General features: G+C 42.9%; 1 protein-coding gene across 2 annotated transcripts in view; it reads left to right on the plus strand.

Annotated features, from left to right (window-relative positions):
- The window catches only part of MCC (MCC, WNT signaling pathway regulator), a 532,038-nt gene that overhangs the window by 197,505 nt on the left and 313,137 nt on the right, over positions 1 to 21,396 (plus strand). The window contains exon 1 of one of the 2 annotated variants that reach the window (XM_027552591.1): positions 13,990 to 14,896. The exons of the other annotated variant lie outside the window; for it this stretch is intronic. Coding sequence (XP_027408392.1) covers positions 14,840 to 14,896 — 57 coding nt within the window. The 5' untranslated portion in view covers positions 13,990 to 14,839. Of the gene's footprint in view, positions 1 to 13,989; positions 14,897 to 21,396 lie in introns of those variants that run through there. 2 annotated transcript variants of the gene reach the window in all.

The following is a 21,396-nucleotide window of genomic DNA, read 5'->3' on the forward strand; positions in this document are numbered from 1 at the left end:
TCATTTAATAAATATGACCTCTTTTCTCCAGGGGTAATATTCAAAATACCTGACAATGGGGACCAGCCATAGCAATGGAGGGATATTCAAGAGCCCTTGATTGTCCAAGCGTTAGTCCTGTAGCTGCTGCTAAATGGTGGAGAGGTCTGGGGGTTTCTAGAAGTAGGAATGGGGCAGCCTAGGCACAGCTGTTCAGGGTGTGGGCACTCTCTGGTTTGGGGCAGTAGTTATTTACCAACTGGAACAGAATTGTTTCTGTTTTCTAATACCGACACAGCCATATGACTCCTGGTCTTCCATTTACTTGAGTTCACCATTATACCCCTAAGCCTTTTTTGGAGCCAGCAGGGCCAGAAATGGGAAGGATTTCAGAGGAGAGGAAGATCAAGACCCAGACAATAACCATAGGCAAGCATGTAGAGAACTTGAAACCCACATACATTGTTGGTGAGAACGTGCAGTGGTGTGGCTATTTGGGAAACAGTTTGGTATTTCCATGGTGACTCAGCTGGTACAAAATCAGCCTGCAATGCGTTCAATCCCTGGGTTGGGAAGATCCCCTGGAGAAGGGAACAGCCACCCACTCCAGTATTCTGGCCTGGAGAATTCCATGGACTATCCATGGGTCGCAAAGAGTTGGACATGACTGAGCAACTTTGACTTTCACTTGGTACTTCCTCAAAATGTTAAACATAGAGTTTCCAAATTACCAAGCAGCTCCATCCCTAGGCATGTACCTAAGAGAACTGAAAACATGCATACACAAAAACATGCTCACAGATGTTCATGGCAACATTATTCATAATTGCCCTCAAAATGGAAACAAATATCCATCAACTGATGAATGGAAAAACACAATGTGATATGACCATGCAATGGAATATTATTTGGCAATAAAAAGGAATGAAATACTGATACATGTTACAATATGGATAAATCTTGAAAATATTAGGCTAAGTGAACAAAGGCAGATATAAGGTGCCACGTACTTGTTTTATTTCATTTGTATGAAGTGTCCAGAATGGGCAAATCCATAGAGACACAAAGTAAATTAGTGGCTGGGATGAAGAAAGGGCTAAAGATCTAGAAGAGGAGATGAAGGAGAAAGGAGCTGAAAATGATGGCAGTTATTTGACTGGAAACTGTGATTCCATTTACAGAAATGTACAAGCTCAATTTAACCTGGGTTTTGGTGGACCGTAATAAGTTTAGTTTTAGATGTGCTTTGTGGTGACGACAAGACTTAAAAGTGTCTGATAGTCATGTGAAGAAACATTAACTGGTGTATAAATAAAGATTGTGGCTGGACATGCCAATTAAAGAGCACTTTCTCAGAAGGGAAAGTTTGAACTCACGTGGCAATCTTTTTTTTTTCTCAGCATAGTATTGCAGAACAGTTGAGGATGGTAAGGTGTCTGCCTACAATGCGGGAGACCCAGGTTCGATCCCTGGGTTGGGAAGATCCTCTGAAGAAGGAAATGGCAACCCACTCCAGTACTCTTGCCTGGAAAATCCCATGGACAGAGGAGCGTGGTAGGCTACAGTCCATGGGGTCACAAAGAGTCAGACACGACGGAGCGACTTCACTTGGTCTTGGTATTGGGAGAGGGAAGGTGACTTATCAAGACAGGCAGAGCCTGTTCCTTGTGGCTCAGAGTGCCCCTCTAGGAAATCTTTACCAAAATGCCCAGCCAGTACCACTTGGTGGACTCGAAGTCCAGGGTGATGGCTTTTCCCAGTCTGTCTCTCCGATCTTCCATCTTCATCTGTCAGCTTGGGACAATGACAGGAGAACCGCCTTCTTGGTCATAGGTCTGTGAGACATTATATTATATTAATTCCTTCTTTGCCCCTTTTGGGCAGCTGCCGCAACATATTCTAACTAAAAGAGAAAAAGAATGATGCTGGTTTAGCCTCCCAAAGAGCTCCAGAAATAACAGTGGCAGGCATTTGGAATTGATTTAATCTAAGCAAGTTCTCAAAAATTTATACATCTATTTTCATGCATCTATTTAATATATATATTTTCTTCTTCCTTTCCAGGAGATTGCCATATTCAAGTACTCCTGGGAGGATTTAAGACTTTTTTTTTTTTACTTCCTTGGATTTCCAAATCCCTAGTCTCCCCTAATTATTTTTCCTTTCATAGTTTGTTGTTGTTCAGTCGCTAAGTTGTGTCCAACTCTTTGCAACCCCATGAACTGCAGCACACCAGCCTTCCCTGTCCTTCACCATCTCCTAGAGTTTGTTCATACTCATATTCATTGAGTTAGTGATGCCAACCAACCATCTCCTCCTCTGTGGCCCCCTTCTCCTCTTGGCCTTAATCTTTCCCAGCATGCAAGCCCCTGTGAATCTGAACTAGGAATTCCCCACTGATAATGTCAGGGATGTTGATGCCAAGTGATTCTAGGCTAGTAGAATGCCTAGGCTGGGTGTGAGGCAGTCCGTGAATGTAATTAACAAGATGAAAAACACCACAGGGATACTTCCTGTGTTTGAGTTATATTTGTATTGAAAAGGCTGGTTTTTTGTTCTGTGTGTGAGGTTTAATCTGGAAATAGTTTTCAAGTATTTCCTTTCTTAGAGATTTTTTTTCTTTTTTCTTTTGTTTAAGTATAGTTGACTTACAGTGTTGTGTTAATTTCTGCTATACAGCAAAGTGACTCAATTATACATATATATATATATATATATACACACACACATTCTTTTTATGTTCTTTTCCATTATGGTTTATCACAGGATTTTGAATATACTTCTGTGCTGTACAGTAGGACCTTGTTGTTTATCCATCCTGTATATACTAGCTTGCATCTGCTAACCCCAGACTCCCAACCCACGCCTCCCCTTTGGCAACCACAAGTCTGTTTTCTGTGAATATATTTCTGTTTCATATATAGATTCCTCTGTGCCATATTTCATATCTAACATATAAGTGATAGCATATGGTATTTGTCTTTCTGTTTCTGACTTCACTTAGCATGATAATCTCTAGTTCTATCTATATTGCTGCAAATGGCATTATTTCATTCTTGTTTCTGTCTGAATAGTTTTCCATTGTATATATGCACCATATCTTCTTTAGCCATTCATCTGTCGATGGACATTAGGTTGTTTCTGTGTCTTGGCTATTGTGAGTAGTGCTGCTAGAATATTGGGGTGCGTGTATTTTTTGAATCACATGGTTTTTTCTAGATACAGCAGTAGGATTGCTGGATCATATGTTAATTCTATTTTTAGTTTTTAGAGGAACCTCCATACTGTTTTCCACAGTGGCTGCACCAATTTACACTTCCACTAACAGTATAGGAGGGTTATCTTTTCTCCACACATGTTCTGTTATTTGTTGACTTTTGATGGCCATTCTGACTGGTGTGAGATGGTACCCCATTATAATTTTGATTTGCATTTGTCTAATAATTAGCAATGTTCAGCATCTTTTCACCTGCATGTGCCCCTTGGTCATCTGTATGTCTTCTTTGGAAAAATATCTGTTTAGATTTTCTGCCCATTTTTCAATTGGGTTTTTGTTGTTGTTGTTGAGTTGTATGAACTCTTTACGTATTTTGGAAATTAAGCCCTGGTCAGTCTGATCGTTTACAAATATTTTCAGTCTGTAGGTTGTCTTTCATTTTGTTTATAGTTTCCTTTATTGTACAAAAGCTTATAAGTTTGATTAGGTCCTATTTGTTTATTTTTGTTTTTATTTCTATTGCTTTGGGAGACTGACTAAACATTGGTATGATTTATGTCAGAGAATGTTTTACCTATGATCTCTTCTAGGAGTTTTATGGTGTCATGTCTTATGTTTAAGTCTTTAAGCCATTTTGAGTTTATTTTTGTGTATTGTGTGAGAGTGACCTCATTGATTGGACGTTGCAACTGTCCAACTGTCCAACTTGCCCAACATTACTTGCTAAAGAGACTGTCTTTTATCCAATATATGCTCTGGGCTCCTTTCTTGAAGTTTAATTGACCATAGGTGTGTGGAATTTTCTTAGCAAATTTTAAACACAGATGAACCAAATTATCTGCCACAGTCCATCTATTTCACAGCAGTAAGTCAGTGAGTCTAAAAGCAATATAGCTGATTTCATAAACAGTAAGGTAAAGACCCAGAACGATGGAATAGTTATCCATTTAGGGAGGGGTCCACAGTGCTAACAACATAGAATCTGTAATCTTAGCTAAGGGATTCCAAGATAAGTTGACTGAAGGGGCATAATAAAGGGAGAAAAGCTCAGAAGTAGAAGTTAGGACAGGTTCATGATATCATCAGATGGTTCAGGTATAGTGAGACTTTGGGTAAAATGCTTCTCAAAAGTTATCTCCATGTGCTCTTTCAACTTTTTTACCTCCTCAGTTCAGTTCAGTTCCCTTGAGTCACTCAGTCGTGTCCAACTCTTTGTGACCCCATGGATTACAGCACACCAGGCCTCCCTGTCCATCACCAACTCCCAGAGTTTACTCAAACTCAACGTCCATTGAGTCAGTGATGCCATCCAGCCATCTCATCCTCTGTCGTCCCCTTTACCTCCCACCTTCATTTTCCCCAGCATCAGGGTCTTTTCCAATGAGTTGGTTCTTCGCATCAGGTGGCCAAAGTATTGGAGTTTCAGCTTCACCATCAGTCTTTCCAATGAATATTCAGCACTGATTTCCTTTTGGATGGACTGATTGGATCTCCTTGCAGTCCAAGGGACTGTCAAGAGTTTTCTCCAACACCACAGTTCAAAAGCATCAGTTCTTCAGTGCTCAGCCTTCTTTATAGTCCAACTCTCACATCCATACATGACTACTGGAAAAACCATAGCTTTGACTAGGCGGGCCTTTGTTGGCAAAGTAATGTCTTTGCTTTTTAATATGCTGCCTACTACTACTACTAAGTCGCTTCAGTCATGTCTGACTCTGTGTGACCCCATGAACTGCAGCCCACCAGGCTCCTCCATCCATGGGATTCTCCAGGCAAGAACATTGGAGTGGGTTGCCATTTCCTTCTCCAATGCATGAAAGTGGAAAGTGAAAGTGAAGTCGCTCAGTCGTGTCCGACTCTTAGCGACCCCATGGACTGCAGCCTACCAGGCTCCTCCATCCATGGGATTTTCCAGGCAAGAGTACTGGAGTGGGGTGCCATCGCCTTCTCCCAATATGCTGCCTAGGTTGGTCATAACTTTTCTTCCAAGGAGTAAGCATCTTTTAATTTCATGGCTGCAGTCACCATCTGCAGTGATTTTGGACCCCCAAAATATGAAGTCTCTCACTGTTTCCACTGTTTCCCCATCTTTTTGTCATGAAGTGATGGAACCAGATGCCATGATCTTAGTTTTCTGAATGTTGAGTTTTAAGCCAACTTTTCCACTCTCCTCTTTTACTTTCATCAAGAGGGTTTTAGTTCTTCTTTACTTTCTGGCATAAGGTTGGTGTCATCTGCTTATCTGAGGTTATTGATATTTCTCCCGGAAATCTTGATTCCAGCTTGTGCTTCATCCAGTCCAGAATTTCTCATGATGTAATCTGCACATAAGTTAAATAAGCAGGGTGACAAGATACAATGTTGACGTACTCCTTTTCTTATTTGGAACCAGTCTGTTGTTCCATGTCCAGTTCTAACTGTTGCTTCCTGACCTGCATACAGATTTCTCAGGAGGCAGGTCAGATGGTCTGGTATTTCTGTCTGTTTAAGAATTTTCCACAGTTTGTTGTGATCAAAGTCAAAGGCTTTGGTTGTAGTCAATAAAGCAGAAGTAGATGTTTTTTGGGAATTCTCTTGCATTTTCAATGACTGAACAGATGTTGGCAATTTGATCTCTGGTTCCTCTGCCTTTTCTAAATCCAGCTTGAACATCAGGAAGTTCACGGTTCACATATTATTAAAGCCTGGCTTGGAGAATTTTGAGCGTTATTTTTGCTAGCATGTGATATGAGTGCAATTGTGCAATAGTCTAAGTATTCTTTGGCATTGCTTTTCTTTGGGATTGGAATGAAGATTAACCTTTTCCAGTCCTGTGGCCACTGCTGAGTTTTCCAAATTTTCTGGCATATTGAGTGCAGCACTTTCACAGCATTATCTTTTAGGATGTGAAATAGCTCCACTGGAATTCATCACCTCCACTAGCGTTGTTCAAAGTGATGCTTCCTAAGGCCCACTTGACTTCACACTCCAGGACGTCTGGCTCTAGGTAAGTGAGCACACCATTGTGATTATCTGGGTCATGAAGATGTTTTTATAGAGTTCCTCTGTGTATTCTTGCCACCTCTTCTTAATATCTTCTGCTTCTGTTAGGTCCCTACCATTTTGGTCCTTTATTGAGCCCATCTTTGCATGAAATGTTCCCTTGGTATCTCTAATTTTCTTGAAGAGATCTCTTGTCCTTCCCATTCTATTGTTTTCCTCTATTTCTTTTTTTTATTTTATTTTTAAACTTTACATAATTGTATTAGTTTTGCCAAATATCAAAATGAATCCGCCACAGGTATACATGTGTTCCCCATCCTGAATCCTCCTCCCTCCTCCCTCCCCATACCATCCCTCTGGGTCGTCCCAGTGCACTAGCCCCAAGCATCCAGTATCATGCATTGAACCTGGACTGGCATCTCGTTTCATACATGATATTTTACATGTTTCTTTGCATTGGTTACTGAGGAAAGTTTTCTTATCTCTCCTCGCTATTCTTTGGAACTCTGCATTCAAATGGGTATATCTTTCCTTTTCTCCTTTGCTGTTAGCTTCTCTTCTTTTCTCAGCTATTTGTAAGGCTTCCCAGACAACAGTTTTGCCTTTTTGCATTTCTTTTTCTTGGGGATGGTCTTGATCCCTGCCTCGTGTATAATGTCATGAACCTCTGTCCATAGTTCTCCATTCATATTTTTACTTCCTAGTCACTATTCAATCCACACTAATCTAGCTACTATCTATTTCCATCACTTACTGAAATTGCTCCTCTCAAGGTCCCCAGTAATGTCCAATAGCAAAGGACACTTCTTTGTTGTCACTTTCTCAAACTCTCAGCAGCATTTCACATAGGTTGCAACTTTCCTTGACACCCTGGTCTCTTGGCATCGATGATGTCACATCTTCACTTTTTTCTTGATCTTCCTTGCTAGATTCTCTTCCTCTATCCTCTGGAAATATTGGAGCATCTCAATGATAAGTCCTGGGGCTGCATCTTTGTACTCACTCTGTCCCTAGGTGATCCCCTGTGTTCTCATGACTTTCAACATCAATTCTAATCTATATGCTGCTGACTTCTAAATCCATTTGTCTAACTTGACTCTCCCCTGAACCCCAAAGTCATTTATCCAGCTGCTATTGGCATCCTCATGGATGTCAAATAGGAATCTCCAATTTAATGTGTCTAAAAATAGAACCCTTGGATTTCGCTGGTGGTACAGTGGGTAAGAATCGGCCTGAGAAGGCAAGGGACACGGGTTAGACCCCTGGTCCGGGAAGATTCCACATTTTGCAGAGCAGCTAAGCCTGCGAGCCACAAGGACTGAAGCCCGTGGGCCTAGAACCTATGCTCCACAATTAGAGAAACCACTGCAGTGAGAAGCCAGTATGCTGAAAGGGAGAGAGCAGCCCAGCTTGCTGCTTAAGAGACTTGGACTAGAGAAAGTCCAAGCACAGCAACGCAGACCCAGTGCAACCAAAAATAAATAAGTAAATAATAAAAAATAGAACCCTTGATTCCCCTAAACTTAGTCCTTCTCCACACCCAATTGTTCAACCACCACATTGATCATCTGATTCCTCTCTTTGTTTCATTACCTCCATCCAGTCATTCGCTGAGTTTGGGTCAGTTTTACCTAAATAATATATCTCAAGTTCATTCATTTTTTACCATCTTCATTGATATTACTGAGTTTCAAGCCACAGGCATCCTCTGACAACCAAAATAGCTTTTAACAAGTTTCTTTGTTCTACTGATTTTATGATGCAACAACCCATTCTTACATAAAGGCAAGATTGTCCTTTTTTGGCTTTCTTATTATGAAGATTTTCAAACATATGCAAGTGGACAGAGTAGTATGAGCTCCCATACACTGTCACCCAGTTTTAAGAGTTATCAATTCATGCCAGTCTGTTTCATTGAAAACCCCATTGATTTCCTTGCCTCCTTAGGATTTTGACACAAATCCCAACTATTGTATCATTTTATCCCTAAATATTTCATATATATATGTATAAGATAAAAACTCAAAGTAAACACAAGACTATTAAAATTTTTTAAACATTAATAATTTAAAATTGCATAAAGTATTCAAAAAGTATATTTCTGAATATCTTATAAGTATCATATTATTTTACAGTCAGTGTATTTGAGTCAAGATTCCAATAAGGAGCACATATTGCAACTGGTTGATATGTCTATAGGGTTCTTCTTCCATTAATATCTCATTCACTTGCTTTTTTCTCCCCGATTACAATTTACTTGTTCAAGAAACCAGATTGTCCTGTAGAGTTATGGTCTGAATTTGCTGACTGTTTCTCTGTGGCTAATGTAACATATTCCTTCTGCTAGATCAGATCAGATCAGATCAGTCGCTCAGTCATGTCCCACTCTTTGCAACCCCATGAATCGCAGCACGCCAGGCCTCCCTGTCCATCACCAACTCCCAGAGTTCACTCAAACTCACGTCCATCGAGTCGGTGATGCCATCCAGCCATCTCATCCTCTGTCGTCCCCTTCTCCTCTTGCCCCCAATCCCTCCCAGCATCAGAGTCTTTTCCAGTGAGTCAACTCTTCGCATGAGGTGGCCAAAGTACTGGAGTTTCAGCTTTAGCATCATTCCTTCCAAAGAAATCTGCTAAAATGTCTTCACAGGTGGTATTTTATTTTTCCATTGGAAGTCATGTGTTTGCACATCTTATGATGTTAGTAGCATTGTGCTTTATGCCTAAATGATTAATTCAGTAAATGTTGCAAAGTAGGGATATTCTATCAATTTTTCATTTATTTGTAGGAATACTCATATAAAGGAGGAACTTTCTTTTGTCTACTTTTTAAAGTTTGTATAGGACTAGATTTATCTTTTAAAAACATAAATTGGATCATATCTTTGCCCTGCTTAAAGTCTTCATGTGACAGCTCTATGGCCAACACACACACGCACTGCATGGGCTGGCTCCTCCATCGTTCTTTCATCACATTCCATCGTGGTATCTACCGTTTTGTTGAAATTTAAATTAAAACTTGAAGGTTATTAGAAAGGTCAGCCCTTCTCTGCCTCAGGATTTTTGTACTTGCTCATCCTTCTGCCTGGCCACCTTCCCCTGCTTTCTGCCTAGTGGGCTCCTTCTTGACCTTCATGTTGAAATGAACTCACCTCATCAAGGCCTTCTCTGGCTACTTTCTTTAAGGGGCCTGCTGTCCCTCATCATAGCTCCTGTTTAATTCCTTTATAGCATCCACCACAAGCTATAATTCTCTTCTTTATTTATGGATCATTTTCCACCAAGAATGCCAGCTGTGTAAAAGCAAGAATTTTTCTGTCCCATACAGCACTGAGTCCCAAAGCACGGCACGATGTCTGGCACACAGTGGATGCACTTCTTTTTTAGAAGCAACACCACAAACCTGCTGCATATCCTCACCTATATAAGTGGAAGGCAGGGATGAGCTAGGTGATTTTTTTTCCAGGTTTTTAACATTGTTCTCTGAGGACACAGAGACCAAGACAAACATCATCTAGCGAAGTGCTTCCTGAATGATTTATGTCGTGCCACCTAGAGCAAATGATGTCTGATGGGGCAGGCCACTGAGGCTGGCTGGAGGCCTCAGCCTGGGAGTCAGCCCTGGCTCCAGGCCTGGCTTGATGACTGAACAGAGCACTAGAGGAATTGAGTTAGGGAAAGCATTTTTGAACTCATGGGAGTGGGCTTATAGATTTAGGGCAGGAAATTCTTCTGAGTGTATGCTTTGAGGGTTCCCTGACTTTATTGACTCTCAGGGACCTAGAGGAGTGGGACTCCCTGCATCTCCACAGGGTTCTGAAGTCCCTTTTTCCCTTGGAAAGTCCCTGTCTTCTTCAGGAAATCCCGCGAGTTTTGCCCTATTTCAAAGCATCCTCTTTTACAATGCAAATACTTTGGGCTTTCTTGAGATGATTATGAGTATTTTTCACCTTCTTGTGAATTAGCTTTAATAGGATGCTTTCTTCCTAAAAATATGAGGACACTGACCCAGTTTCATTCTTGTCTACAGTAATATTTTGATAGTAGAAATTCCCAGCCTGATTCCTAACTAAGAGGAAAACAAACAAATAAAAAACCCACAAAACACTTAAACTATGCAAAACAAAACTTCATTTCGTGGAATCTTAGATTGGAAGAAAACTGATTTGGACTCTCCCTGACTACTGAAGCTATACTTTACACGTCACTGGCTTTCAGTGTGGCCCACCAGGGTTGAACCTACGCTGAACAAGCTCAGGGGAGAGGATCTCAACTCCAGTGTTCTCCGTGCCCTGACAGCTTACAGGCAGTTCTCTCGTCTTCTTGTTCCTTTTTTTTTTTTTTAATTTTATTCATTTATTTACATTTTTGGCTTCACTGGGTTTTTGTTGCTGCAAGAGGACTCTCTCTAGTTGCGGCCAGTGGGGGCTCCTCAGAGCACAAACTCGAGGGTGCATTGGCTCAATAGTTGTGATGCTTGGGCTTTGTTGCTTCGAGGCATGTGGAATCTTCCAGGACCAGGGATGGAACCTGTATCTCCTGCATTGATTGGCAGGTGGATTCTTAACCCCTGGACCACCACGGAGGTCTGGTCTTCCTGTTCTTAAAGTAAAATTGCTAAGTTCTCACTGGTTTTCATTGCTGCTGCTGGGGCTGCTAAGTCGCTCCAGACATGTCCGACTCTGTGCAACCCCATAGACGGCAGCCCACCAGGCTCCCCCATCCCTGGGATTCTCCAGGCAAGAATACTGGAGTGGGTTGCCATTTCCTTCTCCAATGCATGAAAGTGAAAAGTGAAAGTGAAGTCGCTCAGTCATGTCCGACTCTTAGTGACCTCATGGACTGCAGCCCACCAGGCTCCTCCGTCCAGGGGATTTTCCAAGCAACAGTAGTGCTCCACAATCATACAGAGGAAGTTGGATTGCTCTTCAAACAAATGCTATTAGTTACCATGTAACTAAAGTCTTCTCTTTACAAGTCTATAAATTCTCCAGCTCTCCCAACTGTTTCTGGGCTCCTTGGAAGGAGCAACTGAAATCTCCTTCTCTCCAAGCCTACTTCAAAACTAAGCTCATGATTTTTGTCCTTGGCCTTTTCATTCCCTCTTTTTTCAGGAACTTTGCTTCATCTTCCTTTCTTTCTCTGTCTCCAGGGTTTCCCTTAGCCCCAGGCTACAGATATGTTTATTCTAGCTTCTACTCAACATTGCTTACCTACCTGAAGAAACTATCCCATCTCTCGATTTCCTGTCACCACCAAATTTATGGAAAGAGTAGTTCATGTTTACTGCCCTAGTTCCTCTCCATTCCTTATGATAATCTGCAGTCTGTCTCCTGGGCTTGGTAGACATTTATCTTTGAAGGACATTTAATGTCTTTGATTAATGTCTCTTTTATCGTCTTCAGGCTTCTCCCCCATCTATAACATGTAATACTGATGCTGTCCCTTCTATCTTGACATTTCCCTTAGGCTCCCAGACTCAGAGTTCTCCTGGGTATCTTCCTATTTCTCTAACTGGCCTTCTCTACCATTTCTTCTTTTATTCTTTCCCCTTCATGAAAAAGACCTTCTTTAAGATATTGTCCTCAGGGCACTTCTCTTTCCTCTGTCCTGTCTTGCTTGACAACCTAACCTGTTTCCATGGTTTTATTTATTATTCTAATAGGAGTAACCCCAAAACCTCCATCTCCATCACAACCTTGACTATCTCTCTAGCTCCATTTCAAGCTTCCTTCTACATTTTCACTTTAATATGCCACCTCAAACTTAGGATATTCCAAATATAGTTTCCTCCTTAACATATTTCTTCCCTGGAATACTTATTTTTGTTGAAAACATTGTCGAAAATCCTAGTCAGTCATGTTCTAGATCTACAAGTCATTTTAAGCTTTCTTCTTTCTATTACAGTTTCTGTTTACTGTCTTTCCAGTACTTACTTTCTTTTTTCACTATCTTACCATTTTTCCAAGAACCTCTTACATCTGCCCACTCTGGTCCATTTCCACTGACCCAACTCAGTTCAGGCCTTTTTAGCCTCTTTCTGGATTGTTGGGATAGTCCCGCTGGCATGTCCATTTCCTACCTCCCGTTCGCCACATTTACTGATGCCAGATTGTAGTGGAGTTTCAGCTAATGTGGGGATTAAGTATTACAATCATGTTTAATAAGAAAATCCCATGTAATCAACACAGTTCTTAAAAATGTCTTATATTGTCCATAAAGTAGAATCTGCAGACATATTGCTTCTTAATAAGTTCAACACTGCCAATTTTTCTTCCACTCTTGGAGCAGATTACTTTTCTTTTGGTTGCACACCAGATGAAGTCATCTGCTTGGCTTTAGGGGCCATCTAGTATGAAAAATATGTTTCTTTAAATACCAGAATCATACTCAACATTAGTCTACTTGAATTCATATTAGTTACTCATGAGTGTGATACAAATCCACTGGAATGTCTAAAAAAGCACAGGTCTAATCCTATTATTTCTGTGCTCAAAAACCCATAGAGGCATTTTTCCCCCATTGCCAATCAGAAGGCCCATTACTTTAGCCTGGCTCTCAAAACTGTCCATGATCTGGCGGCTTTACCTCACTCATCTAATCCAGGTTCCATTCCAGAATGGAACACCTGCCATTCCCCACACATGCTTTGCACATTCTAGTCCCCACCCACCCTTTCTCTCTTCGTGGGCCCACATCCTGGGATACTTTCTCCTCACTCTGCATCTCTGAGGGGCTCAGCCATTCTTCACAGATCAGTAGATCTTCATTTGTCCTGCTTTTATGGCAAGCATCCATTTAGAATAGTCATTTCTGCTTATGTTTTATGAGACTGCAAACACGTGATGGGCAGGGTTAGTGCTTGAGTCTAATATATATTTTTATATTCTTTTACCACCATCTCCGTCTTCAGGGACACAGTTTTCAACAGGTTTTAATGAATAAATAAATAAAATAATGTGGCTTACCAACCAGTCCCCATGCGGAAGAGCTTCTCCTAATGTGCTCTAGTCTGACAGTGCCCTAGAACTTGGGACCAATGCCCCCAAAAAGCTGCCAACTCTTCCTCATCCCAGTAGTGCCTTCATTAGGCAATGAATGAACTCAGGAGGAAGGCATGTGGGTAAGAAGATCTATGCAAATAGTCAAGTTCTTTGCTTCTTCCTAAAGAGCAAAATAAACATCCTATTTGGTTTGAAAAAAAAATTAGGCCTTAGAAATTAACAATACAATGTCTTTTTCATAGCTTCAGGAAATGCCAAAGTCTGTCACTGGGGATGGCGACATTTTGTTCCCATTGTGTAGAAAGTGACAGATGAGGCAGGCCTCTTAAGCCATCCTGCAGACCTACTGTTAAAGGAGCAGAACATTTTTAGGGGCATCTCAAGATGTTCAGTGGGCTTTAACCTTTACACAGAGAAAACTCCAAGCCCCCTCCCACGGCACACAGAGGGATATTTTCACCTCTGAGAAAGGCAGGGCCACAGAGGAGCTCTTGACTCCAAGAGTCCGGGTATAACAGCTTCTTGAATCTTTTCGGATTTGTACAACAAACCCTAGAAATATGAATCTAGCGCCGCTCAGGTGAACTGTCAGATTTTTAAAGGAAGGTCTGGGGGTTGAAGTGGATGGGAAATGTAATATTTTTAAGGACTGTCTTGAGGGTTGGAGAGGATGGGAAATTTGAGTCTTTCTTTCATCCTTTATGTGATGGAGGTCTGTCTACCAAAGAAAGAGAGAGAGAGTCTGACAGTGAATTTACACCTTCTGTGTCGACTTTAGATTGATCAGGGAATATGACCACCCCACGCTTCTGTAAAATCTTAATGTACCATGAGAAGCACAGTGCTGCCTTGTCTTGAACTTCTTAAATTATGGAAAGTGGCTACTAGGAGGGAAGTTTCATGTGTTTTAATTTTTCTGCACAGTTGCTCGGATGGCTTTTCCCGTTTCTTCTCTCCTGCTGGACCTGGGTCCTGTAATTACCATCGCAGAGAGCTAGCTGGAAGGATGTTTGCTCTCTAGGCAAGATCTCCTGGGCTCGGTCTCCTCCCTTTTTTTCTCTTTCTGGCCCCGCCTCCTCCGCTTACCCCGTAGGCAGCAGCTAGACAGCTGTATTCAATCAGAAAACACTTACAACTCCAGACGATTCAAACGGGAAACTTCGCCGCGAAGTGCAGCGGCGCTCCGGCTCTCTCCAGCTTTCTTTCCTTCCCCGGAACCCGAGGCTCGGATCCTCCTCGGCCCGCCGCCCTGGTTTCTTCGGGAACTCGCCGAAGCCCTGCAGGGGGCCGGATCCTGCCGGAGGTACCCTCCCGCCCGGTCATGGGGGGCGCCCAGACCTCGTAAGAGAGGCGAGGCGGCGCCGAGGGTGGCAGTGCCCCGGGTCCCCGCGCCGGCCCTGCCGCTGCGGCAGCTGCGAGCGCGCCACACCGCCCAGCCTCCTGCAGCAACGGCTCGTCTGTGAAACGCGAGCCAGCTCCGTGCCTTCTAGGAGTGCCTGCATCCTTCGTTTGAGCTTCACCACTGTCCTGGGTGAAAATGGCTGTCTAGACTAAAATGTACCAAAAGGGACCAAGCAGTGGATACCCAGCCTGCTAAGCAACTCGTCAGCTCCGAGACCTAGAAGAGGAGGAGCTCTCTCCTCTGAAAAGTGCAGTCATGAATTCTGGAGTTGCCATGAAATATGGAAACGACTCCTCGGCCGAGCTGAGTGAGGTAAGAAACAGCTGAGGTCAGGAGCTCTGGTTTCTTAGGCATTTGCTTTGCTACACCACCTCCCCCCGCTCTCCATCTCTCACTTCCCTATACGCCACCGCCTCGCGCTCCCAGTCTGGAGGCAGCGCAATTAAAGATTAATAGATTTTCTGGATCTTGTTTTAACTTGTTGTGCTACTCAGGAAATGAGCTGAACTGGCTTGATGTTTCGGTCTGAAAGGGGTGTCTTAAAAAAAAGAAACAAGCTTGCACCAAAGCGTTTTACTCCAAACGCTAAAGCGTTTTACTCTCCGTGGTCTGGGTCCCCTGTCCCTTCCCACCACCCTTCCTCCAGGGGCGTGTACCACATTCCCTTTCGTAGTCGGCAAAATACACGGGGGTCCCAGCTGAGCTCAGTCTGACGGTAAGTAATTTGGTGAGGCCCGGGGGATTGTTGGAGCCCTGAGCCGGCCACTGGCTCCCACGTGTGCTGCAATTCAGGCAAGGTGGTCTTTCCTCGGAGGAGACTAATGACCCGCGCTGGGGAGGGGAGTGGAGAGGAAACACATCAAAGCGACTTAGAACTTTATTTCCTGCCCGGGACTGGACTCCTGAGTCTTTGAGGCGAGCACATTTGCAATTCCCGGCTCCCGCAGTAACAAATCCACTTGAGTGTTGGGAGACCACCTTTGAAATTAAAGCTTCATGAAACGGTATGCAAATATATGAGTGGTCAGATGCTGGAGGCCACCTTTTTTGATGACTTTAGGAATGCGTCTGGCACATGCCAGCCCCCACCCCCCATCTCCCAGGCTTTGAATACCTGAAAAGTGGTGATGGGAAACCTACAGAACTGGTTGCTCAGAAGAGAGGAGGAAGTCTGTGTGATCGGCGTCTACAGCAGGAGGCTTGGTGGCTGTGGATTTTCCTCTTATCGTCCCTGAGCCGTTTTGGGGCAAAGCAGTCTGTGCTTCTTGAGTATGGCTGGAGAGAGCAAAGGGGAAGAAAAGGAACTATGTAAATAACAGCTGGAAGGCAGATAGAGGTGATGTCAGATTACCAGCTGTGAAGGGAAAATGAAAGGATGGAGCCCTCTCTTGGGGTGAGGGCTGGTGCTGGGGAAGCACAGGGATGTAGAAGGGGGAAATCTGAGGAGGTCTGAGCCGATATCCAGCAGGGAGGACAGTTGGCCCCTGCCTGGTGCTCTTAAGTGTTTTGGTGCTGAGTTGTCCCAGCTCCCATTTGAAACAGCATTGTGAAATGTTGGCCAAATGAGGTAAAGGCCTTTGTTAATCCCCTTGGTTTTCCCTGTGATGTAGATGCTAAAAGTGAGGGTTTCACTTAAAAACGAGAGGTAGGGGAAGAGGTTCAAAGACCCAAGTGATTTTTGCCAATTTTACATGTGGGGAGAGGTTTCACATCTAAAATAGAACCCACAACCCACTCCACTAATAGCACTGTTTAAGGAGAAGCCTTTGACGTGTCTTCTAAAGTCATTTAAGATAAGAAACCAAGAGACTCACTGACTCAGAGAGCGAACTTATGGTTGCTGAGGGGAAGGGATAGAGTTTGGAATGGACATGTACACACTGCTATAATTAAAATGTGTAACCAATAAGGACCTGCTGTATAGCACAGGGAACTCTGCCCAGTGTTATGTGGCAGCCTGGATGGGAGGGAGTTTGGGGAGAATGCATACATGTATATGTATTGTTGAGTCCCTTCCCTGTTCACCTGAAATTAACAATCACAGCATTGTTAATGGCTGTACCCCAATACAAAATAGAAAGTTAAAAAAAAAATATTAAGAAATCAGAGGCATGTATCTTGCAGAGTCTTTGCCAGGCCCTTCACATGGTTTGTTTCTGTGTGGCAACTTTAAGTCTCTGTCACCCAAGAAGTATGTTATTCAGGTACCTTTGTTTAAAAACTGAATCACAGGTTTAGGATGAAGGTGACTAGAATGCTGACGAGAGAGAAAGGAGGCTTGGATTGACTTGAATAGTATTGGCACAGTCAGTGAGTGCATTAGATGAGCCGAGAATACCTGTGAAACTCGAGTGGGAGGTGTAACACTGAAAACATGATTTGCCTGGCTGTACCCACTCCTTAGGAGTTCCTTGGGAAACCCCGTGGCCACGTGAAGGCACTGAGGGTGCTTCGTGGCCCCTGCGATAGTTGGAGCAGTAGTAATAGAGCATTATAGAGCATAGTTTTGTTCCTAAGAAAGTAAACAAGTTTCCGTCCCAGCCATGTCCTTCGCCAGGTTCCCTGTCCTCTCCTTCCATGTCTGCTCGTTTGTTTCTTGGCTGGTTTCCATTTCTAGGTATAGTGAATTCCTTGCCACTCTGTCCCCCCAATCTTGAGTTTCCCTACAGATTAAGTAGTTGAAATGGGCTTTAAGAATAGCTTTATACACATACACACACACACACACACACACACATATATATTTAAATACTTTTTTTTTTTTTTTGGCTGTGCTGAGCATCTTTCGGGATTTTAGTTCCCTGACCAGGAATCGAACCTGTGCCCCCTGCAATGGAAGCACAGAGTCCTTGACCACCAGAGATTTCCCCCATATTTTAAATCAGGGTATGTGTAAAGAGAATTTGTAAGCAAAAGAGGGTTGTGTGAGTCATACCTTGTGGACCCTAAATCTCAGTTCACTCTATCATGGGCAGTATTTGTAGCAATTGCCTTCTCTGTAGTATCCATGGAGCAGTATCCATATGGATCCATAGACTTGAATACAATTCATTTGTATTTCTCATTAAGGTCCATGATGTAAAGGAGAGTTTCCCATTTTCACTGTAATTTTTCTCTTAAACACTGGTTTTACTTTAATGTCTTAGCAGGCAGAGTCGCCATTCTCTTTTATTAAGACCTACCTTTTGGTGATGTAGCTCTTATTGCCCAGGAGCCTCAAAGCTGTGTGGAGGTCGCCTTGGGGTCAGATTGAGCCTGATGCTCACCAGGATTTCAGGGGCAGGAAGAGTAGTAATATTGCCTTGCTTATCCTGGGTATCATGAACAAGACGCTGTCTCATTGGTGTTGACTTGAGAGCTCAGCCCTTCTACAAGTGTTCTCTAGCCACCAGAGTCTTTGCCTCTTATACGATATTGTTGACACCGACGCTGTAACATCCTAAACAAGGGGGAGTGACTGAAATTAGTTTCTTGTTGTCATTTGCTGGTCCTGTTGGTGACAGCAGCTAGCTTGGTCCCCACTGGCCTTTGCCTGCAGTGCCCCAGGAATGCTTGGGTGCAAGAGAGGCAGGAGGCGTGTGGATGTGAAGGATTCATGATCAGGAGACCCAGCTGGGTATTGGGCATGAGGACTTTAAAAATGGAAAAACAGGAAGTTCATGAATGTGTTCCTTCTGTGTCTTTATTTTAAACAATAGCTGTTTAAGATTCTGTGACATACTAATAAGAGACAGTAAAATTGTCTCTACCTGTGGTCATATTGATGACCACAAATGATTTTATCAGGTCTAAACACTTTAACCAAAGTGAACTAATCCTTATCATTGACAACAACACAACGAAAGGAAAATTTGAGAAGCGTGAGTTGGCTATTCTTTTTCTTGTCTATTGGCTTTCCATATCAAAGACTGTTTTTCTTTTCCTAACACGAAGTTAAGGAAGGACTTCAACACCAGACAAATTTAAAAGTACTTAGAAAATTAAATGTTTGACTTTCAGGTCCTCTCTCCGTGATCAAGAAGCTGAATGGACACACTTTCAGCAGTATTAGAATAAATTCTCCCAAACCTCGTCAAGGAAGGGCTGCTAAATCTTCTTCCTCATTGCCATGCGTTTTCTGTCAGCAATTAGTTCTCCTTGTATTGGCTAAAACTTGAGGGACCAGTCTGTAGTTGAACCTTATTTCCCTGTCATAATCACATTTTTTGGTTCTTAGAATTATTCAGACCTTGGAAAGATGTCTTAAGGTACAGTGTTATGAGGGTAATGACTTGAATTTATCTTCACAGGATAGCAGAGAACTGGATCTGCTTGCCTGATAGACAGCTGCCTATTTATGTAGCAAACTAAAATTTTGTCTGTAAGGGTTTGTTCTTTTTTGGCAGTGATTAAAACCTCCTGTCCAAAGCAATCAGTGTATATTCTTTGCTTTTTAAACATCAAGCAATGAATAGGTAAAATTCTCCCATCACTATTTACTTTGAAACCTCAGTTGCCCTAAAAGAAATGATATGTCCCTTAACCTATCCTTCTTTCTGTATTCAAATCCTCTTTCATGAGATTATTCCACTCCAGAATGTGGGTTATACAGGCGACTCCTCATGCTTTCACCATCACTTGTTGTGTAGCTACTGAAACCCATATTTTTATTGGTACTCTAATTAAGAAGTGGATTTGTACAGGAGAAAATTGTTCTCTAGATGAGATAATCATACAAGATAATCCAAGTGGCTATCTCACAGATGTACTTACTCTACATCATCAAATTTACAAAATGCCAGGGTTGGAAGATCTGATATGCCCACACCCTTTTCTACTTCTTTCTTACTCCTCTGTCCTTTTGGAATCACACTTCATTGTAATGAGTTGTCTACTGTCTGTCTTAGACACAAACCATTAGCATCAGAATAGCAGTGTCACAGAGGCTGTGCACGTAGTAGGCGTTGAACAAATGTTTGAATGAATGCCTTGCCTCTTCTCTCTCTCTTCCCTTTTCATAAACATAAAATTTGAACAACCGATTTGAGTGCTTAGTCTGAGGACTTTTTTGTCTGTCCATGGCTGTGTAACAAACTGCCCCCCAAATTTAAATGCTTAAAATACCTATCTTACTTGTGATTTTGCAGTTTGGGGCAGAGCTGGAGGTGGTTGGACTTGTGTCTGTGACTGCAGCTACATGATCCACCTCCAAAATGGCTTAATAGCGTGGCTGGCCAGTGTGTGTTGGCTGTGGGCTGGGAGGTCACCTTACTTCTCTCTTACCCAGGCCTGCCCATGTGCTGCTTGGGTTTCCTCTCAGTATGGCAGCTAGGTTCCCAGGAGGCAGTGAAAGCTGCCAATTCTTTTAAAATGTAGGACTGAAATTGGCAAGAGTCACATCTGTATTCTGTTGGTTAGAACAGCTGTGTGCTTAGCCCAGATTCAGAGGGGTGAAGAAAGAGATCCCACCTCTTGAAGGGGGTTTGATAAAGCATTTGCAACCATTTTTAATCTAGTATAGAAGTCACAAAACAAGAGGCATGCCTAAAACCCTGATCTCCTAATTCCCAATGGCTGGCAATAACTTTTGCTATTTTATTTTGTGTTTTTAGCCATTAATTTGCTGGTTTGTATAGATAACACTTTCTAAGCATTTTCTAGGTGTTCACTCACTTAATTAACAAAAACCCTATGACATACATTCTATGATGTCCATGTTACACGTAGAGAAATTAAGGCATAAGAGATGAAAACCCTTGTGAAGATTATACAGATCATGAATGGTGGTGTCAGACTTTGAGGCCAGTTGGTCTTTCTCCAGAATCTACCATTCCTCTAGTGGTTCTTTTTGTTAGTTTCTATTATTACTCTCAGCTTTTCATCCTATTTTCCTAGAAGGGAGTATCCTATTTAATAAGCCTGTTTAACTTGATTTGTATTGTATGCAATACCCAGGTAAATTTTTTTGACAAGAATGAAATGTGTATGCTCATTGCCTTCAACTTCAAGTGGCTGAAGAACTCTAGACACTGATTTTCAAGAGCTGTAAAAGGAGATTTATTGATAAGGAGTGGGGCAGTCTTCAGCCAAGAAGGCCTTCCTTCTGTCCCCTCTGAAACTGAAGGAAAATGAGGCCGCGTGACCTCTACCTGGCGGCCCGTGTGCCCTGAGGCATTGGAGGATTCGTGCTGCAATATGTGAGGTGCCCGAAAGAGAGTAAGATGTCCTCTGTGACAAAGATTAGGGTTCTCTTCACCCCTGCAGGTGGGGCTCTAGACTTCTACTACAGTTGGCTAAATCACTGGGGGCCTGCGGAGCCCTGAGGTTGATTAAAAAGAAAAAGCCAGTGAGGTGGACAGCCCCGGCTGCGGCACGGCAGCTGCTGCTGCTGGGTCCTGGGGTGGCGCATGCTGAGAGGGCCAAGAGACAGTGACCGGAGCCCAGCGGGAGGCATGAGTCGTGAGGTGTGGCTGGCCCGGGTGGTGGTCAAGAAACACAGGAGGGGGCTCAGTCAGAGACCAGGCAGGCGATCGGAACTTGAGACGGCCCCAGACCTGAACGCAGAGCGAGAACCTTGATTCTGAGGGAGGGCTTTGTCCAGGCAGGAAGTTTGAAAATCAGTCCCAAGACTTTTCACCTTAATGACTTCTTTAGAGGACTGTGGTTAGGAGGTTTGAGGTGCCAGGACTTTGAGAGGGGTACAAATCCAGAGCAGGGAGTATGATGGAGACACTCGCCAAGTAAACTCAAGGTGCTATTTTAATAGCTGCTCGAGGCGAATTTACCCGGCACACGTCATGTGGAAGGCGTCCTCCCACAGCCAGGCTGTAACT

This window comes from Bos indicus x Bos taurus, chromosome 10 (genome assembly GCF_003369695.1).
Source record: "Bos indicus x Bos taurus breed Angus x Brahman F1 hybrid chromosome 10, Bos_hybrid_MaternalHap_v2.0, whole genome shotgun sequence".
In the NCBI taxonomy this organism is placed as follows: domain Eukaryota; kingdom Metazoa; phylum Chordata; class Mammalia; order Artiodactyla; family Bovidae; genus Bos; species Bos indicus x Bos taurus.